The 24638-nt window shown below is 32.2% G+C and overlaps 2 protein-coding genes across 5 annotated transcripts in view; one reads left to right on the plus strand and one right to left on the minus strand.

Moving 5' to 3' along the window:
- The window catches only part of Azi2 (5-azacytidine induced 2), a 33818-nt gene extending 30872 nt beyond the window's left edge, over window positions 1-2946 (plus strand). For all 4 annotated transcript variants that reach the window (XM_013361769.4, XM_021731770.3, XM_005317300.5 and 1 more), the window contains one exon: window positions 876-2946. In XM_013361769.4, coding sequence (XP_013217223.1) covers window positions 876-1288 — 413 coding nt within the window. In that variant the 3' untranslated portion in view covers window positions 1289-2946. The remainder of the gene's footprint in view (window positions 1-875) is intronic.
- A 2424-nt stretch (window positions 2947-5370) lies between these two features.
- Window positions 5371-24638, minus strand: part of Cmc1 (C-X9-C motif containing 1) — a 65184-nt gene continuing 45916 nt past the window's right edge. The window contains exons 3-4 of the mRNA XM_005317299.5: window positions 8486-8576; window positions 5371-5563 (exon numbers count right to left, since the gene is read on the minus strand). Coding sequence (XP_005317356.1) covers window positions 5443-5563; window positions 8486-8576 — 212 coding nt within the window. The 3' untranslated portion in view covers window positions 5371-5442. The remainder of the gene's footprint in view (window positions 5564-8485; window positions 8577-24638) is intronic.

The following is a 24638-nucleotide window of genomic DNA, read 5'->3' on the forward strand; positions in this document are numbered from 1 at the left end:
GTCACCACTCCTTACCACAGAGCTCATTGTTTTTGAGGAGTAGGCAGAAATAAGACTATAGATCACTGAGGTTTGCCACCCCCCTTTTTCTGACCTATATAGTATCTCTGTCCAGAAGCTGAACACTGTTAATTCTGTTTATCCCCCACACCCCCATTCATCTTCCTAAGAAAAAAGACAATGAGCTTATTTTATAATGTGGTTCTGTTTGTCCTAAACTACGCAGAGTAAATCCTTAGTTACAATTGGCCATCTTTGGGCTAAGTATACATTTATCTTTTAACCCTGATGAGTTAGAAATAGAGAGGAAGCCCATATTACCAATTGCTGGCTGTGGCCAAATAGGGTCTTTTTCTTAAGTCATTATTGCATGTATATGAAACATTTTTTTTCCTTTTTTCTTTTTTTAAAAAAGATTTGACCTGTATTGTGACCACAGCAGAATTCACAGTTGCTCTTATAGGTTTATTAATAAGAAATAGAATTAATTTGCAACTTTTATTTTAACTGCTTTATCTATAAAAAGCCTTTAAATGTATATTAAAACTTCATTTGGCTCCTGACAATTAAAAATAGAATTATTTCTGAAAAAAAAAATCACTATTGGAATATCCATGAAGAAAAACCTTGAATAAGCAAAGGAATATTATATTTAACTAAAACTTAAGAACAGCTTTCTTAGTCCCCACTTGCACACAATGATATACAAGCCTTCAACTAGTCACATTAATGGCCTAGAACAGGATCTTTATTTGTATTTTGAAAATGTGAATTTCATTATCATTTCTAGGATTTATCGACTAATGAAATATTATATTTTATGATCACAAATGCCATGAAAATGGACATTTATTTAGCCTGTGCTTTCTTTTTAGCCTGCACACCAATAGGATACATGGAAGACCTTGGGAAAGAAGGAACAAAACTGCACTTGACAAATTTCACTGCAACATACAAAAGACATCCCCCTCTGTCACCAAATGGCAAAGCTCTCTGTCATACTACATCTTCTCCTTTACCAGGAGATATAAAGGTTTTATCAGAGAAAGCACTTCTCCAATCATGGACAGATAATGAGAGATCCATTCCCACTGATGGTACAGACTTTCAGGAACACAACTCTTACAGCAGAAATTCTCTGGAAGATAATTCTTGGGTATTCCCAAGCCCTCCTAAATCAAGTGAGACAGCATTTGGGGAAACTAAAAGTAAAACTTTGCCTTTACCCAACCTACCACCATTGCATTACTTGGATCATCATAATCAAAACTGCCTTTATAAGAATTAATTCTGAAGAGATTCATGATTTGATCATGAGGACACTCTCTCTCTCAATGGTTCTCCAAGGAAGTTATTTAACAAACTGAAAGTGGGCTTTGATTAAAATTTTGCAGAGTTCTTCAGTATATACATTCAAACACACTGTACGATATTATGTAGTTGATTTTCTAGTATGAAGAGTACCTCCAGCTCCATATTCTTAAGAATCAGATATGTGCTACTGTACTAATTTATAAACTTAAGGTGTTTCAAAAAGACAATTCTACCTTTGATAAAAATTGTAAAATTTTGCCTCGAAGATAAGGGAACTGGATATTTTTAGACATGGTTTTATGAAGTATGTGAAAGGCCTAGACATCTATCCATAAAAATAAAAGGAAGCCTTGAAAACAGGGAAAAAACCATGTTCACTGGTTCAGATATGCATAAAGGAGCAAGTGGCAATGCAAATAAGTTAATATTCTATTGACTTTATGATGCATACAGATAAGAAATATCATAATGGAATAAAAATGACTAGGTCATTATATCTCTATGGTATTGTGTTTTAGACATTAAGATTTAAATAATTATACTTTAGAATTGCAATTTGAATTCTAAGACTTGAAATGACCATTGAAGCCAGCTTTGTCCCAGTACATTCAAGTCCTAAATGGATAAAAAGAAGAAATAGTTACAAACTGTGTGGTATGTGAATAAACTATTATAACCTTATACACCATTCAATTAGAAGTAGAAAGAGCATCTTAAAAGTTTTGAGTCTAATCTGTCCCTCTGGTGGTCCATAATGAAAATTTAAATGTGTATAACTGTATAGCCATTTTCTTCAAAGGGAATATTGCTGCTTGTTGTATAAAGCAGTTTATAAATTGACTTTGTTTTGAAATGTAGTACTTGAGAAAGTTATTTTTGAATTACAAAATTTCACTTAGAACTAAATTTTGTGCTGCATTGATATAGTACAATCATGAAATATCCCCAAACTCATTCTAACAGGTCATTTGTAAATAAGTGAGGAAATAACAAAGGTGGCTTCACAGGAAAATTGACCTGAATTCTTTCAGGATAGAAATATTAATAATAGTAATAATATTTTACTTGGTTCATACACCTTTTGCCTAGGATACAGTGTTTCATGTAGGAAGGACTTTATCCTTTTTGATAGACAGTTCATATATCTTAAATTCAAAAGAGTATCACAGATCTTTTCCATATTATTGAATAGCATACACAGACAATGTTCACCATTCTTTTTCTCTATTATCTTACTCACTTATTCAAGCTTGTCTGTGATTAATGGAATTGAAGTCAGATGCTGGAATTTATTCTGACCAGCGAACACAGCTGACTCAAGGGAGTACAGTCTTCTGCCAAGTAATAGAACAAAACCCAATATGCATAAAACAAATATAAGATTCCAGGCTTTAGCTGAAGGAAGCAACTACCTGTGTAATAACAAAGCAGCATAAACTATTTCTCATGTGGCTGCATAGGCTGTATATTATCTCTAATCTCTAATGTGGCTTACTGGTTTGCCTTTTTTAAAACCATGATTGGAAATTTCCTTTCGTAAAGTCAGTCAGTCTTACAAGATAATGGCTTGATTAATGTTTTGAACAATGCCAAAAAATTGTTTAATTAAAATTATTTTTGTTTGAAATGGAAGTGGATGTGAAATAATATCCTTGCTTATATACTACAAGGTCTGGTACTGATTGTTGTTAATTTGATTCGTATAACAGACATTTGTCTTGTTAAATTGACTTTGAGTGGAGAAAATTCCCTCCAAAAGACAGTGATGATAGCAATCAAACAGGTATGCTATTCTTACTAAAGTCTAATGCACATTTAGCACTTAAACTATTAAGAACAGTCATTGAATTACTTCTTACTAAAGTCTTATGCACATATAACATTTAAACTATTAAGAATATCAGTGATGTTCTTAATAGTTTAAGTGTTAAATCACTGATATTCTTAATAGTTTAAATGTTATATGTGCATAAGACTTTAGTAAGAAGAATTAATCAAAAATACTTTACCCACAGAAAATTTTATCATCTGTTCTCATTAAGATTCAAAAAGAAATGATAAAATTGGCCCATCTGTGGCTTACGATCTTTTTAAAATGGAAACTTTTATGTCGATCTCTTATACTAACTAAACACTCCAAAAATTTTAGTTTTCTTTTTGTAAGAACCGAGTTCAACACATCTATAACCCAACAATATAAAGAGAACACAAATAATTTTTTAAAAGCTACATTTCTTTCCTCTTATTAGCTTGAGGTAGAATTTATTTCTCTGAAAGGAAGATTCTTTTATTGACTATCTATCTGCCAAAATGGAACTGAATTCACATGTAGAGTAGTGACATACCTATGTGAAATATTAGAAAATAAATAGTAAATTCATTGAATCATGTGGAGGAAAGTTATGATCTTTATCCAGAAAAGCTACTTGGAAAAGGTAAATTTTAAAGGGTAACATCCTATGAATTGTCACATACAGACGGAGTATAAACAAAGGTACCAGTAAGCAAGCAAAGTACAACTGCCTCAGTCCGATAAGTAGACTTGAGTGTGGTGAGGCATGAATAAAGTCTCTAATGAATGGTTCATTTTTGCTATGAGAAAGAAGGATGAGTATACTGTATATAATTTGTCTAGTACCTATGGAGGATGTGACATCTATATAAGCTAATTTTCCACATAAAATTGAAGTTGTCTTGTGCAACGCCCTGGATTTGATCCCCAACACCAACAAAAACAAAAATTTGAAGTTGGCTACTTTAATTTTCATTAAAATAGTCACAGACTGTATATTTCTATCAGCCTCTGTAACTGTTTTGCCTTTTCTCCATTTGAGTCATTTAAAAAAAAGAAAAATGACAGTCCTGTGCTTTAGGAAATGTACCAGTATCAGAAGGTGAACAGGGGAATATAGGCTTATTAGCCCCTATTCTGTGTGGACTCCAGATTTCGATATTTGCTTTATTTTTGTTCTCTAATCTCCCTCCTTTTGATCTGTGGCCTGGGAAAAATGTAGTTCCTTTGTATTTCAAATAAGAGTAAAATCATTCTTTGAGTGGTTAACTCAAGAGTATGAGTAAAGTGGGAACTTGAACATCCATTGATTGTATTGCATTTAAATTATTAAGTCCTTTTTTTCCCCTAAGTCAGCTATTTCATGGGATTGGGACCAAAGTTAAATCTTGTTTTGTAATTAAGTTTCTGGTTTTAATTTTAATGAGGACTATGTGGAAACAGAAAATTTACTTATCTGTAAACTGGTTATAGTGGCTGTGGTGCACAGCTAATAGCTCCTGGGGTTGTGGGTGGGGGGGATGACTTTTTAATATAATATCAGCCTGGGCCCAAATTATGGCATTGGGACAGAAATTTATTACACTACTTTCTGAGTCCACTATTTTATAAGGTGTTTATTCATCCTAAGGATGAGTTTTTAAAAAGAAAAAGTATTTTCAATAATCAAGTTAACATAATTAACTTGATCAAAAAACAATTTCAGGAAAAAAAATCCATCAAAGAATGTAAGTAAAATACATATATATACTTATCTATGCTTTCAGATAAGCCTTATTACGTAGTACTAACACTACCAATTAGAAAGTGTTTACCACATCTGGAGCACTGTCCCATACAAGATATACACTTGCTATATTCAACAAATTCTCACAATAGCTTTTGAGATTCACTTTCACAGTTGCAAATAGTCAATAGGTTGTGAAACTTCAATATTCTGGTTCCTAGCCATTGTGCTATACTGCTTAGTTATCAACACCTTTAAAGGTTGTTTCTGCTATCATTTAATACTTTGATCCCTATGATTAGCTTTTTCCTTACACGATGGAAGAAGGTAAAGTCCATGTGGAGCTCTGGAAATCATTAGCACTGTTCATAGAACTATAATTGTGGAAAAGCTTGTGAAAAATTCAGAATGATCAGGAAAACCATATTTCATTCCAGTATTTACTCCTATCCCATATTTAATAAATCAACTTTGAAATAATGATTTATTTCTTATAAATTATTATTTTCATAATTAGAATAAAGCAAACACATTCGAGTCCATTATTTCAGATGATTTATATTATAAAAGACTTTTGTGAATATGAGATTCCTGTCATTTTAATATCTGTCTACATGCTTGTAGGTAGCTTCTGTAGCCTTTTCTTAGTAGGAATTCCAGTTTTTCTGAATTCTTCCCTTTCCTTCAGGTATTCCATTTTGCATTCTTCATAAAAAGCTGGATCATTGTAGCTACAAGAAGGAAATGAAAATCTCAATTTTAATTATAAGCAGTAAACAATGATATTCAGGTATCTTGTACATCAGGTTCAATCTTCAGAAGCAGACTTTTATTTAGAAGTAGACTTTAATATACTGGTCACAAATTCAGTGTGAACATTAAGTTATCAAATTAATGAAAACATATAGATCTAAAGATTCTATTTTTAACTGTACATATTAATATAAAGATTCTTTTATACAGGGTACTATCACAGATTTGAGCAATGATAAGCACAGCTCCTTTCCTCAAAGAACCTATGGTATTACAGGGCAGACAAGTGAAGACTGAACTACAATTAAGTATAAAAACTGTTGTGACAGATACAACCCAGGATACCACAGAAACATGAGTTAGAAGTCATGAAGAAATGCTTCAGATGAATTAAGTAGGACCAACAGAAATCCATATAAATGGCACACAGATGAGGAAAAGCTGGGATGCATGAAGAATACAAGGTGATTGCTACCACTACAGTGGCTTACACATAGCAGAAAGGGCCTGATACAAGCATGGAATGTTCAAGGCCAAATAATTATGGGCCACTTATACCACACAAAGAAATTAAAATCTATCCTGAAGGCAACAGAACATGATGAACAGAAAATTTTGTGTCTTTGGATGAATCTGACAGCATATTGCAGATAGGCTAAAAGGCGACAGTAAGGTTAGAATCAGGAGTAATCCAGGCAAGAATGAATGAGGGCCTAGGCCAAATGAGCAGCTGTAAAAATGAAAAGGAAAAATTAGATTTGGTGAGACACAGGAACTCACCAATTAGAGTTAGCAGATAACTCTCTAATTTACAAAGACCCATGATGTGGGTAAAGCAAAAGGGAGTCAGGTTCAGTTTGTTATCTGAAGAAAGCAGAAAAATTTCATTATAAGTGATTTAATCCATGGGTACAAACTGAACTTTCTTAGAATTAAGAATGAGAGGAGAACCCAGGGAAATATGAACTTTAAGCAATAGGTTAAGGGAAAAAAAGATTGGGAAGTACAAAGAAATATTTGAGAATCAAAAGATCCAAACGATAGAAGTGATTTTAGAGAAAGGTCAAGTCCAAGAGCACTATTTGTTTGATTTAACTAGAGTCTTTAGGAATAAGATTTCAGTAGAGTCAGGGCAGAAATCAGATCACAGTATGTCAAGGAATAAATGAAGAGGTAGAAATAAAGGAGCACAAACCATTAACATTTCAAGATGTCATTAAGAATAGTGGTTACATTCATGGAATGTCAAATAGTAATTAACAAAGCAGAGAATTTCTTACTCAAAGATGACACAATATTTCTTGAGTATTCTGGATCTAAAGTAAAATTTATCTTAATAACTTTCCATTCACATCCTGTATTTCTTTCACTGCTTCTCTCTTCTAAACCAACAGAAGCAGTTGCCTCTCTCTACACCCCTTCCCCAGATCCACTAAAACCTAATATTTCCTGTTTTTAGCAGATGTGAAATAAAATTCCCATGATTAATATTCAGGTAACAAAATAAATACCAATCTAATAACAAGTGCAGATCAATAAGAGCTAACATTTACTGAGTACCTAGTAAACTAGGCACCGGGGTAAATGTGTTCCCATAGAGTACTTCACAATCACTCCAGGAGAGGCATCCCTTCTCACAGTGAGGGATCTTGTCCAAGTTTACAAGGCTAGCTAAACTCACTGATTCAGAAGCTGATCAGGATGCCCTCAGGCTGCCCTCTCTGCAGTCTGTGTTCCTGTCTACTCTGCTCTAGAACCAGCCCATTTGGAGGGTGGGATAATATGTCAAGGTAATTATTATGATGACTGAACTAGAGGTAAAAAATTCTTCATCAATATATAAAATAAGTTCAGACACATGAAGTTTAAGTGATTATTTATTAAATATCTCTTAGAAACCAAAACTGGAAGAACAATACATCAGAGAATGAATTCTTTTACAGTAAAGTGCTTAGTACTGTTTTGGGCCCAGATGTAAAGAGCTGCTATTGATATTAACTTGAGAAAAAATGAATATTGAGTATTTCCTCATCTATAAATGTACAGATGAGTTTAGATCATCTCCACAGTCTCATCTATAGCATTCTAAACTTGTAAGTTTGCGTACATGTAATTTGTCATTTTAAAAATATGGGATTCAGATCATTATTTTATTTAGTCCCCTAAGAAAGATCAAGCCATACTGACACATACATATAGTTCAGAGGCTTGAAAAACAGAGTATAAAAGTAAATAAGAGCTTGCCAAAATTAAGATCTCACAACTATCAACAGTACTTTCTAGTATATTCTGCAATATTATCTGTCAATAATGTGGATAATAAAACAGAGATAAAACAGAAAGCACCTGCATGCATATTTTCACTTCAGGTCTAAAGGAACTACAATGAGATATTGGTGAATATAACATTAAAATGCTATTTAAAAATTGATTAACTTCAAAAAAATCTAAATTTTGTGCTTTTTATGTGATTTATTGTAATTCTAAAAGTTAAAATTATATAAATCACAATATAAAGATATTCTAAATTCAGTTTCTTTCTGCTAGATGAAATAAACAAAAAAATCAGTCTATACCGTATTCTATAAATCAACCTGTTGACAAAAAGAGATTTGTTAGGTGTTATGCTAAGTCATATATTTTTGTTTGCTGACATATTTTTAATCAGACACAATGTTGACAGACAACTTGAAAAAATCATTTAACAAATATGCAAGTTTTTTTTCTTTTAGAATAAATTTTCAACATGCTGCAATTTTAGATTCAGCCAAAAAAGTGAAGAATTCGGTTAGGGGAGGTACAGAATGTATTACCTGTAATGAGTTAAGTAACACACTCTTACACACACACACATACACACACACACATACACACACACACACACAGAAGTAACTACTTACTAAGCAGTTAGACATTCTTTCAATGCAGAATTTTCTTTCTGGCATTTTACTACCATGAGGATGCCAGAGTCCTTGCAACATTTTGTAAAATCTGAAATTTAAAAATTGGAAACATAAATATAATTTGTAATTATATCAATAAAATTTTAATAGTTCTAAATTATTAACAACATTACATAAACTGTGCCTTGCACATAGTACGTATTCAACAGATGACATGCACACTAATAAAAGGCAGAATAAGTTGAGTATTGTTCATTTTGTAGAAATAAATGATATTTGAGATAAGGGAGACAAGGACATCTGAGGTAAAGGTGAGAAAGAATGTAGATTCTCAGAAGCATTTCTAGTAGGGAAAGGGCATATTCTAAGGGACTTAAATACTTAAGGAGTCAAAGGGAATTGTTTCTAGACACTGATGTCCAGGCTTAGTATATCTCCTCAGTACATGACAGAGGTGGTGGATCACAACCTGTTGGCATCAAAGGATCCCCTTTCTTTTAAATAAGCTAGTGATGGTACCATAACTTCTAATATTTCATTCTCAAGTCAACTCTTGATTCCCCAGAAATTTCAAATGGTTTTCTGTTAATTCCCATTCCAGTATCTTACCTTTTAAATTGCACTAACACCTTTGGTATCTGTCTTTTCAGGACTATCAACTTAAGTTTGGCACGATATTCTACCCACAGTTGAGCCACTTGCTACTCTGTCTTGTAGTTAGGTCAAAATCAATCCTACTATCCTTTCCACATTACAGTGTGCTTTTGCTTGCAGCCACCTTCCTGGACTATTCTGGCCCTTTCTTCTGACACTGGCTGATCTAATTCTAGGCTGTGCTACCTCTAATCTGCTTGCTATCAAGGAATCAGCCATTTCCATTTCAGATTGTAAAACACGACATCAGTCTCACAAAGAAGCTGTAGACCAAAAAGAAAAAAAATTCCTTAATATCTTTTATAACTTTATATGATCAAGATTTCCCTCATACCTCGAGTTATGCATTATCCTCCAGTTACTGAGGAACATAAATTACTTATGATTTTCAAAACACAGACAGGAAACTTTAGAAATCTCCATGAGCTACACACCTATAATAAGTAACAAAAATACTTTTAAATTGTAAACAACCAAAAATAATTGAGATTTGTTAAGTGTGTAAAAAACTCATTAGAAGGACTTTACCAGAACAAAAGCACTATAGCATAGATGTGTACCCACAGTAACCTAACTACACTCTGCAAAAAAAATATGGAATAGGAACAAGGTCAAAGGATGCAAGAAATGATTTGAATTCAAATAATTTAATGTGCATGATAGCATGTGTGATATGTACTATTCCCCTTCACAGTCACACAGAATTAGCTCCCATTGCTTTTCTTGTTCATATAATGTTAGCAATCCCACCATTTAATTTCATTCCCAAGCCAGCCTGTTAGACTTAACTTCATTGAATATCTTCTTTCCCAACTATAAATGCTCCTGTGCAGATAAGCCAGGCATACAGGCCACAACAATCCAAGGGAAATTCCTTCATGTCCTTCAACTACAAACTTACTACAACTCCAAAGGCAAAGCAGACCTGCAGCCAATTCACTTTCGGTGGAAACACTAAGGAGCAGTCACATGGCTATCAAAAAGTCCATTAACTTTCACTCTGGAATCCCTCTCTTTTCCTACATGTTATTTTTTCTACTTCCAATGCCACATCAAAATGTTAAGATTATCTCCCAAATAAAAGCATGTGCAATACTCAAAGGAAATGTATACACAAAGTTAATCCAGAATTGACTAAGTTAGCTAAACCCTTCTTTAAGAGAACTGCCATGTTTGGTAGTGGTGATAAACAAGGAGGAGGATTCCTTTGTACCACCTTACCCTAACTGTCATCTTGTTATACGTACTTAGGAGACAGATAATAGCATCGTGAATGCTGCCTAAAGAAAATATCCTAAAGACAGCAGAATGAATCAGACATAACTTTCCTTTGCTCATATATAAATACAAGACCAATATAACTCCACATTATGTATAACGACAAGAAAGGGATCCTAATTGGACCCGGTTGTACTCCGTGCATGTACAGTATAAATAAATTCTACTGTTATCTAAAAACAACAAAGAAAAAAAATATCTTAGCTGACCAAACTTCAGTCCTTTTCTGGAAAGCAAACACAATGACTGTATCAAAAGTCTACCTTTTTAGTCATAAATAAGAATGCTGGAACTTGAGACCAATATGTTAAGTGAAATAAGCCAAATTCAGAAGGTCAAGAGTCACATGTTTTCTCTCACATGTGGAAGCTAGAAAGGAAAAAGGAAAAGGAAGTTGTGGGCGGGGGTCAGTCTCATGAAAACTGAAGGGAGATTAGTAGAGGAAAGAGACAAGGAAGAGGGAGAGGAGAAGGGAAAGGGGAAGTAATGGAGAATGATATTGGCTAAATTATATTGTTATATTGTGTGTATACATGAAAATGTAACAATTCCCACCATTATATACAATTATAATGCATCAATAAAACTGTGGGGAAAAAGATGTTTTCCCTAATATTAATAAAAATGCCATTGTTAGGGAACTGATGGAAGATAGTATTTATGTGTTCTGATCACACTAAAGGCATAGCCTATATATTTTCACACTTGTCCAAATCTCTTCTGGAGTAATCATGACTGACCCGAAGCCTCAAGCTGTTTATAAGGTTTTTGTCATTTGTTTAGCAACCAGATTTTTAATGAGGATTCTTCTTTCATCCTACATTAGCATATATTCATATAATAGTGATGTTGCTAATACTGCAAACTGATTTCTAAAATGGTATTCTGAAACAATTCTTACAATTAAATTGCTTACATCTTTCAATTTTATGTTAACTGTTAAAGAAAATGTACAACTGACTCTACCAAAAATTTATTTAGTAGCCATTAAACACTATGAAAATAAAATTTCATTCAATTATATATAAAGCAGTGAAAATAAGTATCAGTAAAGAGTAACAGTAGCAATGTGGAGAAAGTGTTAAGTTATTCTAAGGCTTAAAGGAATGTGTACTCAAGATCTTTTCTCTATAAAATATCAAGAACGTGAAATTCTGTGTTTTTCTTTTGTACAATCTTCATTTCTCTCAAAGAAACTATTTAATCCTATATAATAAAGCATTTTTAAAACCATTCTTTGGATATAATAAAATTTGGATTAAAAACATCTAGGAAAACAGTGAAAGTTTAGTCTATTGTAACAGGCAAAAATAATCATTCATATTGCAATTAGATACTAGTAAAGTAAAATTTCCAGTTTACTATTTGAAGAAAATTTATAATGATGTAAAAATTATGTTAAAAACTATGTAAAAGCAATACCAAAATAATGAATTAAAATTAATTGTGTTTTAAGTCAATTTATGGTACATCTGAATATTTTTAAATATTTTTTAAAAATATTTATTCTTAAGTTTTAGGTGGGCACAACATCTTTATTTTACATTTATGTGGTGCTAAGATCGAACCTAGTGCCTTGTGCATACTAGGTGATCACTCTACCACTGAGCCACAACTCCAGTCCCTATATTATAATATTTAATTATAAGCTTCATTAATTAAACCAAGAATAAGTACTTATCAAGCAACAACTCTGCGTGAAATAAGAAATATTAGACAGCCACTTCATCTTTTACATTTTTCTCTGCACTTAGTCAGTTTCACACAACATATGATTTTACAAATATAGTTATCCAGTTAGATATAAAGCATTCACTGAGAAATGAGTTTCAGAAGATCCCAAGTTTTTAAAAAATCCCCATTATTTCATGTCTCTGACTAGAACCACTGTTTATAGATATCTCCCTTGTGATTTTTTAAAATGATCTTTTTTCACAACTATCTTTAGATATAGCACTTATCTGTAACTTATCAGTAGCTTTCTTTCCTTAACCAGTATTTCTTAAATGATTATTTTTTCCCATATTACAAAAGGCAAAGATTTATCTGGATTTAATGTAGAAATTTTGCACACAAGTCATACGCAATATTTCCAAGACTACACCAACATCACAGTGGCTTTTGTCTTTAAATTAGGAATGTCAAATTAAGGAAACATATTTAGGAGGTTCTGCTTATTAAAGCTCAAGGCAAGGTAAATTTCCAAATCATCCAAATTCATAACATATCCTCTACAAATGAAAATCTTGAAAACTTGGACTAGAACCACCATTTGACCCAGTTATCCTACTCCTTGGCTTATACCCAAAGGACTTAAAATCAACATTCCCCAGTGACACAGCTACAATAATGTTTATAGTAACTCAATTCACAACAGCCAAGCTATTGAACCAACCCAGGTGCCCTTAAGCAGATGAATAGATAAAGAAAATGTGACATATATATACACACACAGTGGAATATTACCCAGACATAAAGGAGAATGAAATTATGGCATTTGCTGGTAAATGGATGGAACTGGAGAATATCATGCCAGTCCCAAAAATCCAAAGGCCGAATGTTCTCTCTGATATATGGATACTAACCCATAACAAAAGAGTTGAGAGAGGAAAAGTATAGAAATTCATTAGATTAGACAAGGGGGAATGACAGGAAGAGAGTGGTGAAAGGAATAGGAAAGACAGTTGAATCAATTGTACATAACTTTCCAACGCTCATATATGGAATACATGACCAGTATGATTCTACATCATGTTCAACCACAAGAATTCGATCAAAATTGTAATGGGATGCACCCCATGTATGTATAATATGTCAAGATATACCATAATGTCATTTATATCTAAAAATAACAAATAAAAAAAAAGAAAATCTTAAGTACAAAACTCTCCCTATATGAAACTGGATAAGAATAAAGTATTTTACTTTATTATGTATTTATAAATGTTTAAATTATTTTAAATATTTAAATAATTTTATTTATTATATACTTATTTATTTATTGGTGCTAGGGATTGAAAACCCAAGAGCAATCTATTATTGAACCCAGGGGCACTCTTAACACAGAAGTTCTAAATTTCTATATGGTAGTTTATAAAACTATAAAACAATAAAAAGTCTCAGTCTTTCATTTTTTTATTCTGATATAGGGTCTCCCTAAATTGCCAAGGATAGTCTCAAACCTGTGAACCTCCTGCCTCAGCCTCCTCAAACACTGGGATTTTAGGCATGCACCACCACACTTAGCTAGAAAACTACTTTAAACATAATGTATGAAAGATCTTTTGATCAGTATTGAATCAGAAATACCTTTAAAAATATAAGACTAAAAATGATACAATTTGGGCAGAATCTGGGTACCAACATTTAGTAAAATTTCCTTTCAAAGGTATAAGTAATCTTAAATTTGTAATATAAATTTAAATCCAAAATTGAATTTTCTCAAGAAAGGTTATCTTTTTATGTGAAGATTTCTGTAGTGAGAAGTCTAATGTCAGTCCCTGGAGACAATGCCTAAGTGCTGTCTCAGTAATCATCATCCCTTCTGGAGGTTGTAAAGCACAAAGTGCCTGAAGACAACAGACTTCTTCATTGCATTGATAGCTTTAAAAACATTTCGGTTTTTGAATATAAATATGATACTGCAGATGACAAAGTGTCAAATCATGATATTACCTTAATGTTTAAGAATAGATCCATTTGGAAGTATTATATCAGCTTTTTCTTTACTTTCCAAAGTAGAGCACAAAAGAAAAAAAATCACCTACATTCCTGTCTTCACAATGCAACAAATGCTAACACAGTGTTATAGTAGCAATATGAAACAAATACATTTCCATAATGGAAAAAATGACCAGAATATGTTTCACAATTATTAAATGAGCTAGAAGAATATGAAGACACTGAAACAGTACTCTGGACTTAAATGATAGTAAAATTGCACGTAAGCACATAATCACAGACTTTGAATCTTCAACTAACAATATCTTTAATGAGTTTTCTCAAAATCAGGAACTGAAAAGTGAGTAATATAATTTTAAGGACAAAAGGAAGTATAGTATGCTCATCCCATTAATCATTCAACAGAAGTGACTTTTTATACAGCATTATATAACTAAAAACAGTACTATCCCATTACGCTTGAAGGACATATGCAGTATTCATCCATCTTTTATGTTTTCTGTGTGCTAAAATACACTTGATCAAAATGTTGAAGGCAGGTGTATAAACAAAGGTGATTAGAAGTATATAGGATTTATAGCACTTGTAAGTCTAAAAATGAAAATGTGTTAAAATTATGGGGTAAAAAAGATAGACACCACTTCAGCAAAATTGAGCCATAAATGTTTTTCGAAAATATCACATTTCAAAGATGCAAGTACCAGAAAAACAGGCTTAAGGATAAACTAGAATCCATTAAAGATACATTTTAAATCTGAAATTACAAAATAGATATAGTCCAAGTTCATGAGAAGCAGCCAGTTGGATTCAAAGGACACTGACCAATTTAAGTATAATTCGTTCTAAACAAGAAAAATAGGGAATAAAATTTGGGGCTTATTATGATTAAATCCTTATTAAAATTTCTAAAGACAGTATAGCTTTATTCTTTTATGAGTTATCTGTGAGTAATTTTGAAATATAAAACTAAATAAATGGTGTCCACCAGATGACTATTTTTTTCTGGGATAGTAAAGGAAAGCTTCGTCACCATGCCAAATGCTAAGATGTTTTTCTAAAATGAGAAGAGAAAGGCTTCCATCAGCTCTTATGATAAAACTTGTAAACATCACATTGCTATCCAGAAATATCTCTGAGGGCTTGGGATGTAGCTCAGTAATACAGCATTTGCCTAGCATGCACGAGTACTGCAACAGAATAAAATAAAATACAAATCAGAAATATCTCTGATTCACATAATACCAACGAAGAGATTGGCATTAACAAAAGTCCTTACTTCTTATGTCTGATACATTAAACACAGCTTGCATTTTCATTTCTAGGATGGTTATTCCCTTTAATCAAGTGGTCATTAAATACAAAATGTAGTTCCTAACTTCAGTGTGTTTGTTTATAATATGTTGGCAGACACACATGAAGGGATTCAATACTATCAAGTAGTTGTGTCTGTGACATGTCAACTTGGGTTAGCAATCCTCTAGAACTATACTGTGCAACATGACACCAGTCACACATGGCTAGTGAACACCTGAAATATGGATAATCTGAATTGTACTATATTGCTTATAATGCTAAGTATAAAATATATAGTGGGTTTTGAAAACTTATGATAAAAAGAGGAAAGTAAAATATTTAATTAATAATTTTATAATAATTACTGTTGAAAAGATATTACTTTGGATATGTTACCAGATTAAATAATATGCTGACATTAATTTTACCTTTTAAAATTAATTTCTTAAAGTGTGATTACTATATATTTAAAATTATATATTTGGCTTGCATTATATTGTCCCAGAAAAATTTCTGTGATAATGGAAATGTTCTTTGCACTTTCCAATAATGTAGCCACTAGACACATGTGGCTTCTAAGTACCTGATATATGACTAATGCAATTGAAAAAATTGAACTTTTCATTTTAATAATTGATTTTAATTAAATTTAAATAATCATATGAGTCTAGTGGCTACCATATTAGACAACACAGCTGTAGACTTTTCTTTTTTAATATTTTTTAGTTGTCAATGGACATTTATTTATTTATTTATTTATTTATATGCAGTGCTGAGAATTGAATCCAGTGCCTTGGACATGCTAGGCAGGCACACTACCAGAGCTATAGACATTTTTAGTTCCCTACACTTAAGGTGAGATACAAACAAGCAGCTGGTGATGATATGGCTCTTACTTGACTCCATCATTTTAGGCTTTAGCTTTTCTTTATCTTCTTTAGTTTTCCTTAAAGCATATTTTTTTTATCCATCCATCATTTTTTAAGTCTATTAAAATACCTAATCAAAATAAAATGCCTAAAGAAATAAAACCTAAAGCGCTACAAATAATCATTCAGGAAAACTTTTCCTGCATGGTATTCGACAAACAGCTGAATAAATAGATAAGTGAACTAAATGAATGACTGTTCAATTTATAATTCTGATTTCCTACCAGACTTGAGTTAACTTACTCTTATATTTTAAAATATGATTTTATTTAATAATCTCTCCCATTACTCTTATCTAATTTCTTTGACATAGATCTAAATTTTTGACAATGCTGTTTATCATCATCATTTCTTCAGTTCAGCTCAGGTTGTTTTCAGAATTTATCCAAAAACAAAATTCAGAACAAACAAGCAAAAATCTGTAACACAAAGCTTCAGGGTTTCATGGAAATTAAATGTGAGGGGGATAGTTGGACTCATTATTTCAATTTATTAAAATATAAATTTAATAAGATTAAAATGTTATTCCTACAAGGTGTACTTAGTATGTAGTACTTGGAACATAGACAATTTCTGTTCAGGAAAGTCAAAGATCAAAGAAGCATTAGTAATTCTCAATAGGGTCTTAAGTAATTTTTAATTTATTTCTCCATTAGAAACAAGCATCTTAATTCAGGTGGCCTTTTTCTTGTTTTTCCCATTTTTCCATGTAACTTCATTACTATTTTTTTCAGGCATTTTGAAGTGCCAATAATAAAGCATTAACAGCAACATGATTTATTTATACTGAATGTTACTATGTGCCTGGCACAATACTAAGTACTTTATTAGCTCATACAAACTTTACAGCACCATTAAATAGGCACATTATTACTGTCATTTGCCAGATGAAGAAACTGAGTTTTAAATAGGATGTATTTCCAAGATCATATAATGTGGCATACAGACTAGCTTAAAACCAGGCCTAAAATTAACTCAAATGAACTACATATAAGTACAATGATCCCACCTAATCCTTTCTATGATCAGAACCCAGAAAAAAAAAAAACTCTATATTTACTAGAAAATTCTATGCTCAAATAGAGACTAACTCAAGCCTGTTTTTTCATATGACATCACAAGACAGATCTGGCAAGCAAGGGGCAATGGCTCAGCACATTCTAATACTATCACAGGGAAAAATAAGGGAGAGATTATTGCTGATTTTTTGCTAACTGGCAACTTACCAAACATCTAAAATAAAATAGCATTAGATACCTTAGCTCTCTGAATCTTATAAGCTGTTCTTCAGAATTCCTATAAATGTAAGTATTTTAAATGGGAACTTTACACATTAGAAAGTAGCTTCTCCAAACTGAATACAATGGATTAAATTCTGTTTTCAGATTTTAAGTATTACCAGAATTTTTAAAGTACACAATCAGCACAGCACAGCCTAGTGTGGCTAAGATAACCATCAAATTATCCTACCTTTTTAAAAGGACTACATGAGATGTCTTAGTGTCCCAAATAGCAGGATCCTTAAGCATTATTAATGACTACAGAGGTGAAGGATTTCGAAGGTGTCAAGGCAAGACAATTATTAAGTGAATGAGTTTGGCTTATACCACATTTTTCTTGCATAGAAAAATCTCTGCTCCCCATAGTCTTCAATGTTTAAGGGAAAAAAAAACTACCTATTAATAGGTGAACACACTTGTGAATGCAGAGACTTCTGGGTTTCCTTGCCACCTCCCAGTGGGTGCTAGGCTTTTCCCCATTCCCTTCACCATAAGGGGAAACAAAAGAAGGATGTTGTCAGTAACCAAGTAACACACTAATCTACTGTAGGGTTTTCATATTTTTTTAAAAAAAAAAGTTCTTATTTTATTTATTTGTTTATTTATTTTGCATTTGCAAGTGGTTTTACAGCCCATCCTGGGGATAAACAGAGGCATTCAGTATGGGCACTAATGCCCAGTGACAATTAAACAACACTTATCAAGTGTCCTGGAAAGGACCAGCTGCCTTGTTCTCATTTCTGCAATCTAAATGGTTGGAATGAGAAGAACATCAGAGGTCACTTTAAATTCTTAATTCAGAAAGTCCTTACTGAATTTATTTAAACACTTGTGGTGTTAGAAAATTCATAAAAAAGTGTCCAGTTCCAATTGGATGTGTGTTGGGGATGAGAAGAGACTACAGTTTGAAAAAAAGCTAGAGTAAGTTTAATGCTGCCTCTTCATCTAATATCAGTAAAAACAACATCTGTATTTTTCTCTTGGCTCAGAGCCAGTCTGAACATTATTGACTTTTCTCTTCATTGGATGTGGGTTGTTTCTGTACCACCAACAAATCCTTGTCATTTTCCATATAAAATGCTGTTTTATAGAGGCTGGGGTTGTGGCTCAGTGGCAGAGTGCTTGCCTAGCATATGGGAGGCACTGGGTTCAATCCTCAATGCAATATAAAAAAAAAGTAAATAAATAAAATAAAGTTACTATGTCCAATTACTACGAAAAATGCTTTCTAAAAAATATGCTGGTTTATCCAATCTACCTATTTAACAACTTACTTTGAAACAGCTCAGTATCTGCCTTTATTTAAAAAAAAAGTAGAATCCATAATGTTTTCCTAACTCAATCACAACAGAAATTGTAATCAATTCAAATATAAAAATAAGGTAGTTGTATGTATATGTGTATGCATATATCTTAACAAAAATAAGTTAAGTACATCCCCATTTATAGAGAACAACATCACTAGCCATTCCTCATCTGGTCTTCTCTCAGCTGAAATAAGAAATATTTTAACAAAAGTGTGACTTTTGGTCATACCACCAAATCTAACATGGTTATACAACTACCCAAGTGGAAATACTGTACTATGAAATACTATACAGCCATTAAAAATGCTGACAGGGAATGATTTCCAAGACTTTTTTTCTTTTGCCAAGATTAGGTCTCTGTAATTGTTCAGGCTGGCCTGGAACTCCTGGGCTCCAGTGATCCTCCTGCCTCAGCCTCCCAAGTACTTGGGACTATATATGCATGCCACTGCACCCAGTAATGTCCAGGATTTAAACTGAAAACAGTAAAGTGTATTATAAAATATTTTTGTTGCTGTTTAGAATACACACACACACACAGACACACACACACATGCATACAATGTCTGTGGAAAGAATATTTAAGAAACAGGTAATTGGTTATCTCATAGGAGGAAAGCTGGTAATCTGGGGGCCCAAAATTGAAAAACATGCTTGTTCTGGTTCTCTCTACCCCTTATGAAATGTTAAGAAAAAAGAAAGAGTTCTAGGTGAAGGGGAGGGGAAAGTGGAGTTCAGATAAGAGGAGTAGTGGCTTTCATGAGTACAGCGAAAAAGCCAACAATCTATTTTTTCCCCACCCAGGGCCTTTTCCCTGAATTGCTACTTAGCAACTAGGTGGGAAACCCCCAGCACATCTAAGCACTCCCCATTCATCACACTCTAGGGATGTTTCTGCGTGTGTAGGTTAATTTCATTAAATGCTAATTGTTCCCAAATATAAACCTGAACATTGCTTTTTGCAAAATACATGGCTGCATGGGTCAGCAGACTATTCCCCTTATACCATTATCAAGTGAAAAGCACTATTCCAAGATAGAATGACACTATAAAATGTCACGCTGTTGGCTTTCTTTTAATTTAACACGGTCACACCAACTGCCAAAATGGAAGAAATCTAACAGTGACAATACGTGCTACCTTCTTAGTAAATAGGTCCAAATTTTCAGTTTTAAGAAATGAAAAGGGGGGTTACTAACAGACAAGGTATACTAAATTTAATTAGATATTTAATAAGTATAGTATCCCTAGTTAACAAGGCAAAATGATCCTTTCAGTTCTGGCTACAGTTTTATTTAAAGACTTTACAATTTTACTACTTAAGAGCAAGTCCTATGGAGGTGTTATCTCACCATTTATATTTTCACAACACTTATGATATTGCTATCACACTCTTAAAATAAATGAAAAGCCCATGCCACATTTCAGGCCAATATAATGCTACAGACTCTATTTTTATTTCTGGAAATAAACATTAAAATAATTCTGTATTGCTCACTTTTTACATTAAAAAAATAGTAAAGCAGGTTTTGTTAAGTCCCAAGTACACTGGAAAAACAGATGTTTAATCACTTAGTTTTTAAATCAGGCATTAGAAAATACATCATTATAAAAATTCTTGACAACAATAGCATTTTATGACAAATTATTATGCTATTAATTTTCTATTAAATTGTGATTTATTAGTCTTATATTTTAAAGATTAGTCTATATATAGAATGAATTTAGTGGTGCATTTAATGAGACAAAAAGGTAGAAGGATGAACATGAAAAGATTATTTTATATTGTAGTGCATGAGCTATTTGATAATTCTAACATAGTCCAAAAGAAAGCTTCTCTCTAGATTGATCATGGTTCACTTAACATCACTGAATATCTAATACCTCCAACTCAATTAATTCTCACCTGATTAAGATCAGACTGATATTCAAACTAAATCATCTCTCCAGTCAAGTAGAAATCAATATTTCTGATTTTACTTTTAAATTACAATAGAAAATAAAATGCATGCATCTTCAATATGCCGAGTAGCTTTTCTATTCTAGTCTACCATGGCATGGATAACACAGTTGATTAAAGAATTATTCTAATTTGAGCACCAATATGTAGCAGAATCTGATTAATTTGAACACAGAGATGAAGTAAAGTAATTAAATATACCTTATACAGGGCAAATAGAAAATTGACATAAAATAAACTTGACTTCTTTAAAACAAACCTGTTTATCAGCTCAAGTAGTTAGGAATATAGTTTTATTAAAGACTGATTACTCTCAAAGAAAAGGCTTGTGTCAAGCACAGATAATTATAAAGTGGGCAAGAAACAGCTCTTTTTATATCCTGTTCTTTCCACCACTACCCCTTCAAACAAGCATGCACATCCTTAAAACAACCAAACTAGTTCTGTATGACTTTTCCAGAAAAAGCAGAGCACACCAACCCATCCTTACTCATCAGGAAAATTAGTAAATCCAAAAATAACAAAATGCTTATGTAGTTGTAATTATTACCACTAAAGATAACATGTAATGAATTTCACTCCTATTCCTTATTGTCCCTTCACATTTAAGACAAAGAGTAAAGAAAGTCCAATCATTTGCTGGATTAATTGAATAGAAGTAGATGTTTTCCTTATCAACAGACTCAAATATTCAGAAAATTTTCAACAGCATATTTAAGAATTCAAATCACAACAAACTATACCATTTACTAGCTGAAAATAATACAATTTAAGGTATTGTGTGCCAAAATTGTACAGTTGTTATATGCAACTTTATATATTCATGTATATATTACATATTTTATATATAAAATGTTTTAAATGAAGTGGAATATATAAAATATACTCATTATTTCTAAGCCTCACAAACCAGGTTATTAATCATACATTAAGTAGTCACAGGTGTTTCTTAAATGTGCTCTTTCTAGCTTTATGAAAGAAATGCCTTCATAGAAAAGAATATGAGGAACCAAGAATCAATATGCAAGCATAGATTTCCAAAATTCATTTCCTATGAGAAACAGCCATATAAGTTACTGGTAGACTATAATTAAGACCATTAAAATGAAAATTTAACAAGGTATGATAATCTCTTAAGATTTGTATATGCCAAGGCTGGACTGCCTAAGGAACTTGGAAGTTGGGCCATTTGCATGTTAAATATAAATGGCTATTCCTTACTTTCACAAAAGACTAAGTTTTTTAACCACACAGATCTCTCAGTTTTCTATTTTTATTTATGAATGAAATATAGTTTCAGTTTCAAAGAAATATTTCTTCTGTAGATATTATAACTTTTGTGTATCACACAATGTATACATATGTATGCACACACATTATAAGTGTATGTATTTACATACATATACATACATAAGTTAACAGTACAAACACAAAAATTGTAATGATCAAGTACAGCACATGTCCTGTGTTTAAATGTACAGCTGTACCAGATCCTTATTTACAGTGCAGGAATGGAAACACAGTTTCCAGATCTGAGAATTCATATTTTAAAAAACTGGAATTTTTGTTTTATATAAAATCAAATAATTTGAAATAGTTCATTTTATTTTCTAAAACACTGCACAGAGGAAAAACAAATATGTCTGCATAATGGCTCCCAGCTGAAGGCTGACGTCCATATCTCCTGCTTGAAGAATTTCCTGGACATTTCAGTTTCTAGAATAATTACGTGTATGTGGCTGTCCTTTCAAAAACTATTATGCACTCAACAACTGCTAAAGCAGAGGTCTCCATCATCACCTTAAAAGGCATCATAAAACCTAGAGGCAGAAGAGTCACATGGAGCCTTTTTCCATACCTAATTCTCACAGGCCTCAAACTTCTCCTTGGCTTATAAGGTCACCTGTAGATGTGGTGGTTATGATGCATTTATTCCCTTTCAGAAACCAACATCAGGGATTCAGAATCGGCCCTTAACTAATCTGCTAAACTTACAAGGATTACATTTTGTATCAGTTGTTGTGCTTGTCTAAATGTATGTTCTGAGAAAATCTTAAGATAAAAATGTTTCTTTTGAATGAATGCTAGTTTATAAAGTCTCCTCCTCTATAATCAGCAGATATTAACAGACTCATATCAAGAATTCTCCATAGAGCAACAAAACAATGACACACTTAAACAAATGAAAAACAAAAAAGCTAGCAATTGTAGAAATGATAAAAAATATAACAGAGCAGTAAAAGACTTATTGCCCAAGAAAACCACAAGCAATAACTAATAATGAGAGTCTGAAGGTGTAAGAACTCACCATGGTGGAAGAGTTACAAGAAATGTTAAACAATAAACTTTTTAACTTTTTTTCCCTAAATAGTCTATTAAACAAGCTGTGTATATAAATGATTAAATGAATAATTGTTCAAAATATTTCTAATAAGTTTACATTGTTAGAATTCAAGATAACAGCTGTTAAATATACTTAAGCATAAAGCATTATGGTCAAATCTAATAAGTCAAAATCACAGCACCTGGTTTTAAGAAGCTAGTGATAAAAGACTTCTAAATAAGTATTTTATACTTTTGTTGCATATTTTATTAGTAACTTTTATTAAAACAATAAAACAGTTCATCTCAGGATCTGGAAATCTTTTGTTGCAAGAACAGAACAAAATAGAGAAAGTAGTTTTCACAGAATCTTATTTGCTAGATTCCACAAAGAATATTTTTAATTTTAAAACAGAATGTAAACAGGGTTGATTGAAATAAAGAGAAATAAATTAATGCTAAATAATTACTAAGGAAGTTTTGTTTATGGAAATGAATAATTCAGTGTTTTACAAAGTAAATTCAAGCAACAGCTGCTTTGCTGACATGAGGTTAAAAAGAGCTTCCTCAAAATGTACAAACTTGAAAACTGGAGAATCATCATATTTTTTAATGTCAAACAGGAATACGTCATTTTGTATACCTTCTGGTTTTAATAAAATATCGCATGGTTACATGTTAATCAAACAACCATTGAAGGAAGTCTCAGCATTACATTTTAATGGGAGGTATTTGTCATGTTCTAGTTAACTGAATATATGCATAATTCCTGGCCTGCTAAATCTTATAACAGCTGGGAGAAGAAACTAGTTCAGATTTGTAACAATCTGTTCCCAATCCACTTTTTCCTGGATTTTATTCCATCTCAAAATGAATCCTAGGCTGCCTTTTAACTCAGTGTAGTCTCAGTCTGTCTCCTCTTTGCTCCCATGTGTCAGGAAGAGGCTCTTCCTTCTTTAAAAAGAAATAAACTCAAAGTTAACAAATACACTTGGGAGAAACTGCACACATTTCAGACTCAGTTTATCTGTACTAAATAATATATCCACAGTTCCTGTAATAGTTTCACATACCAACAACTAATATAGAAATTTGAAAATAAAATTATATAAATAGCCCCAAACATCAATCTGAAATAAAGATAAAATAATTCTAAATAGTCACATAAGACAAACAGAAACTAGGTTCTATATTTACCTAATTTTTGTTTTAGGTTATCAGTTGCCTACCACAAAATAAAGCTTGCAACTGTTTCATGGATCATGAAAATACAGTAGACAAAAGACAGCATTCTTTTTTTAATTGATAGTTAAACTTATACATAAAAACACTAAAATTATACATATTAATGGGATGACGTGATGTTCTGATACACATGTACATTGGGTATTTAAATCAGGTTAAACATATCTGTCTCCTCAAACATTTATCATTTCTTTGCAGTGA

This window comes from Ictidomys tridecemlineatus, chromosome 2, assembly GCF_052094955.1.
Source record: "Ictidomys tridecemlineatus isolate mIctTri1 chromosome 2, mIctTri1.hap1, whole genome shotgun sequence".
NCBI lineage: Eukaryota > Metazoa > Chordata > Mammalia > Rodentia > Sciuridae > Ictidomys > Ictidomys tridecemlineatus.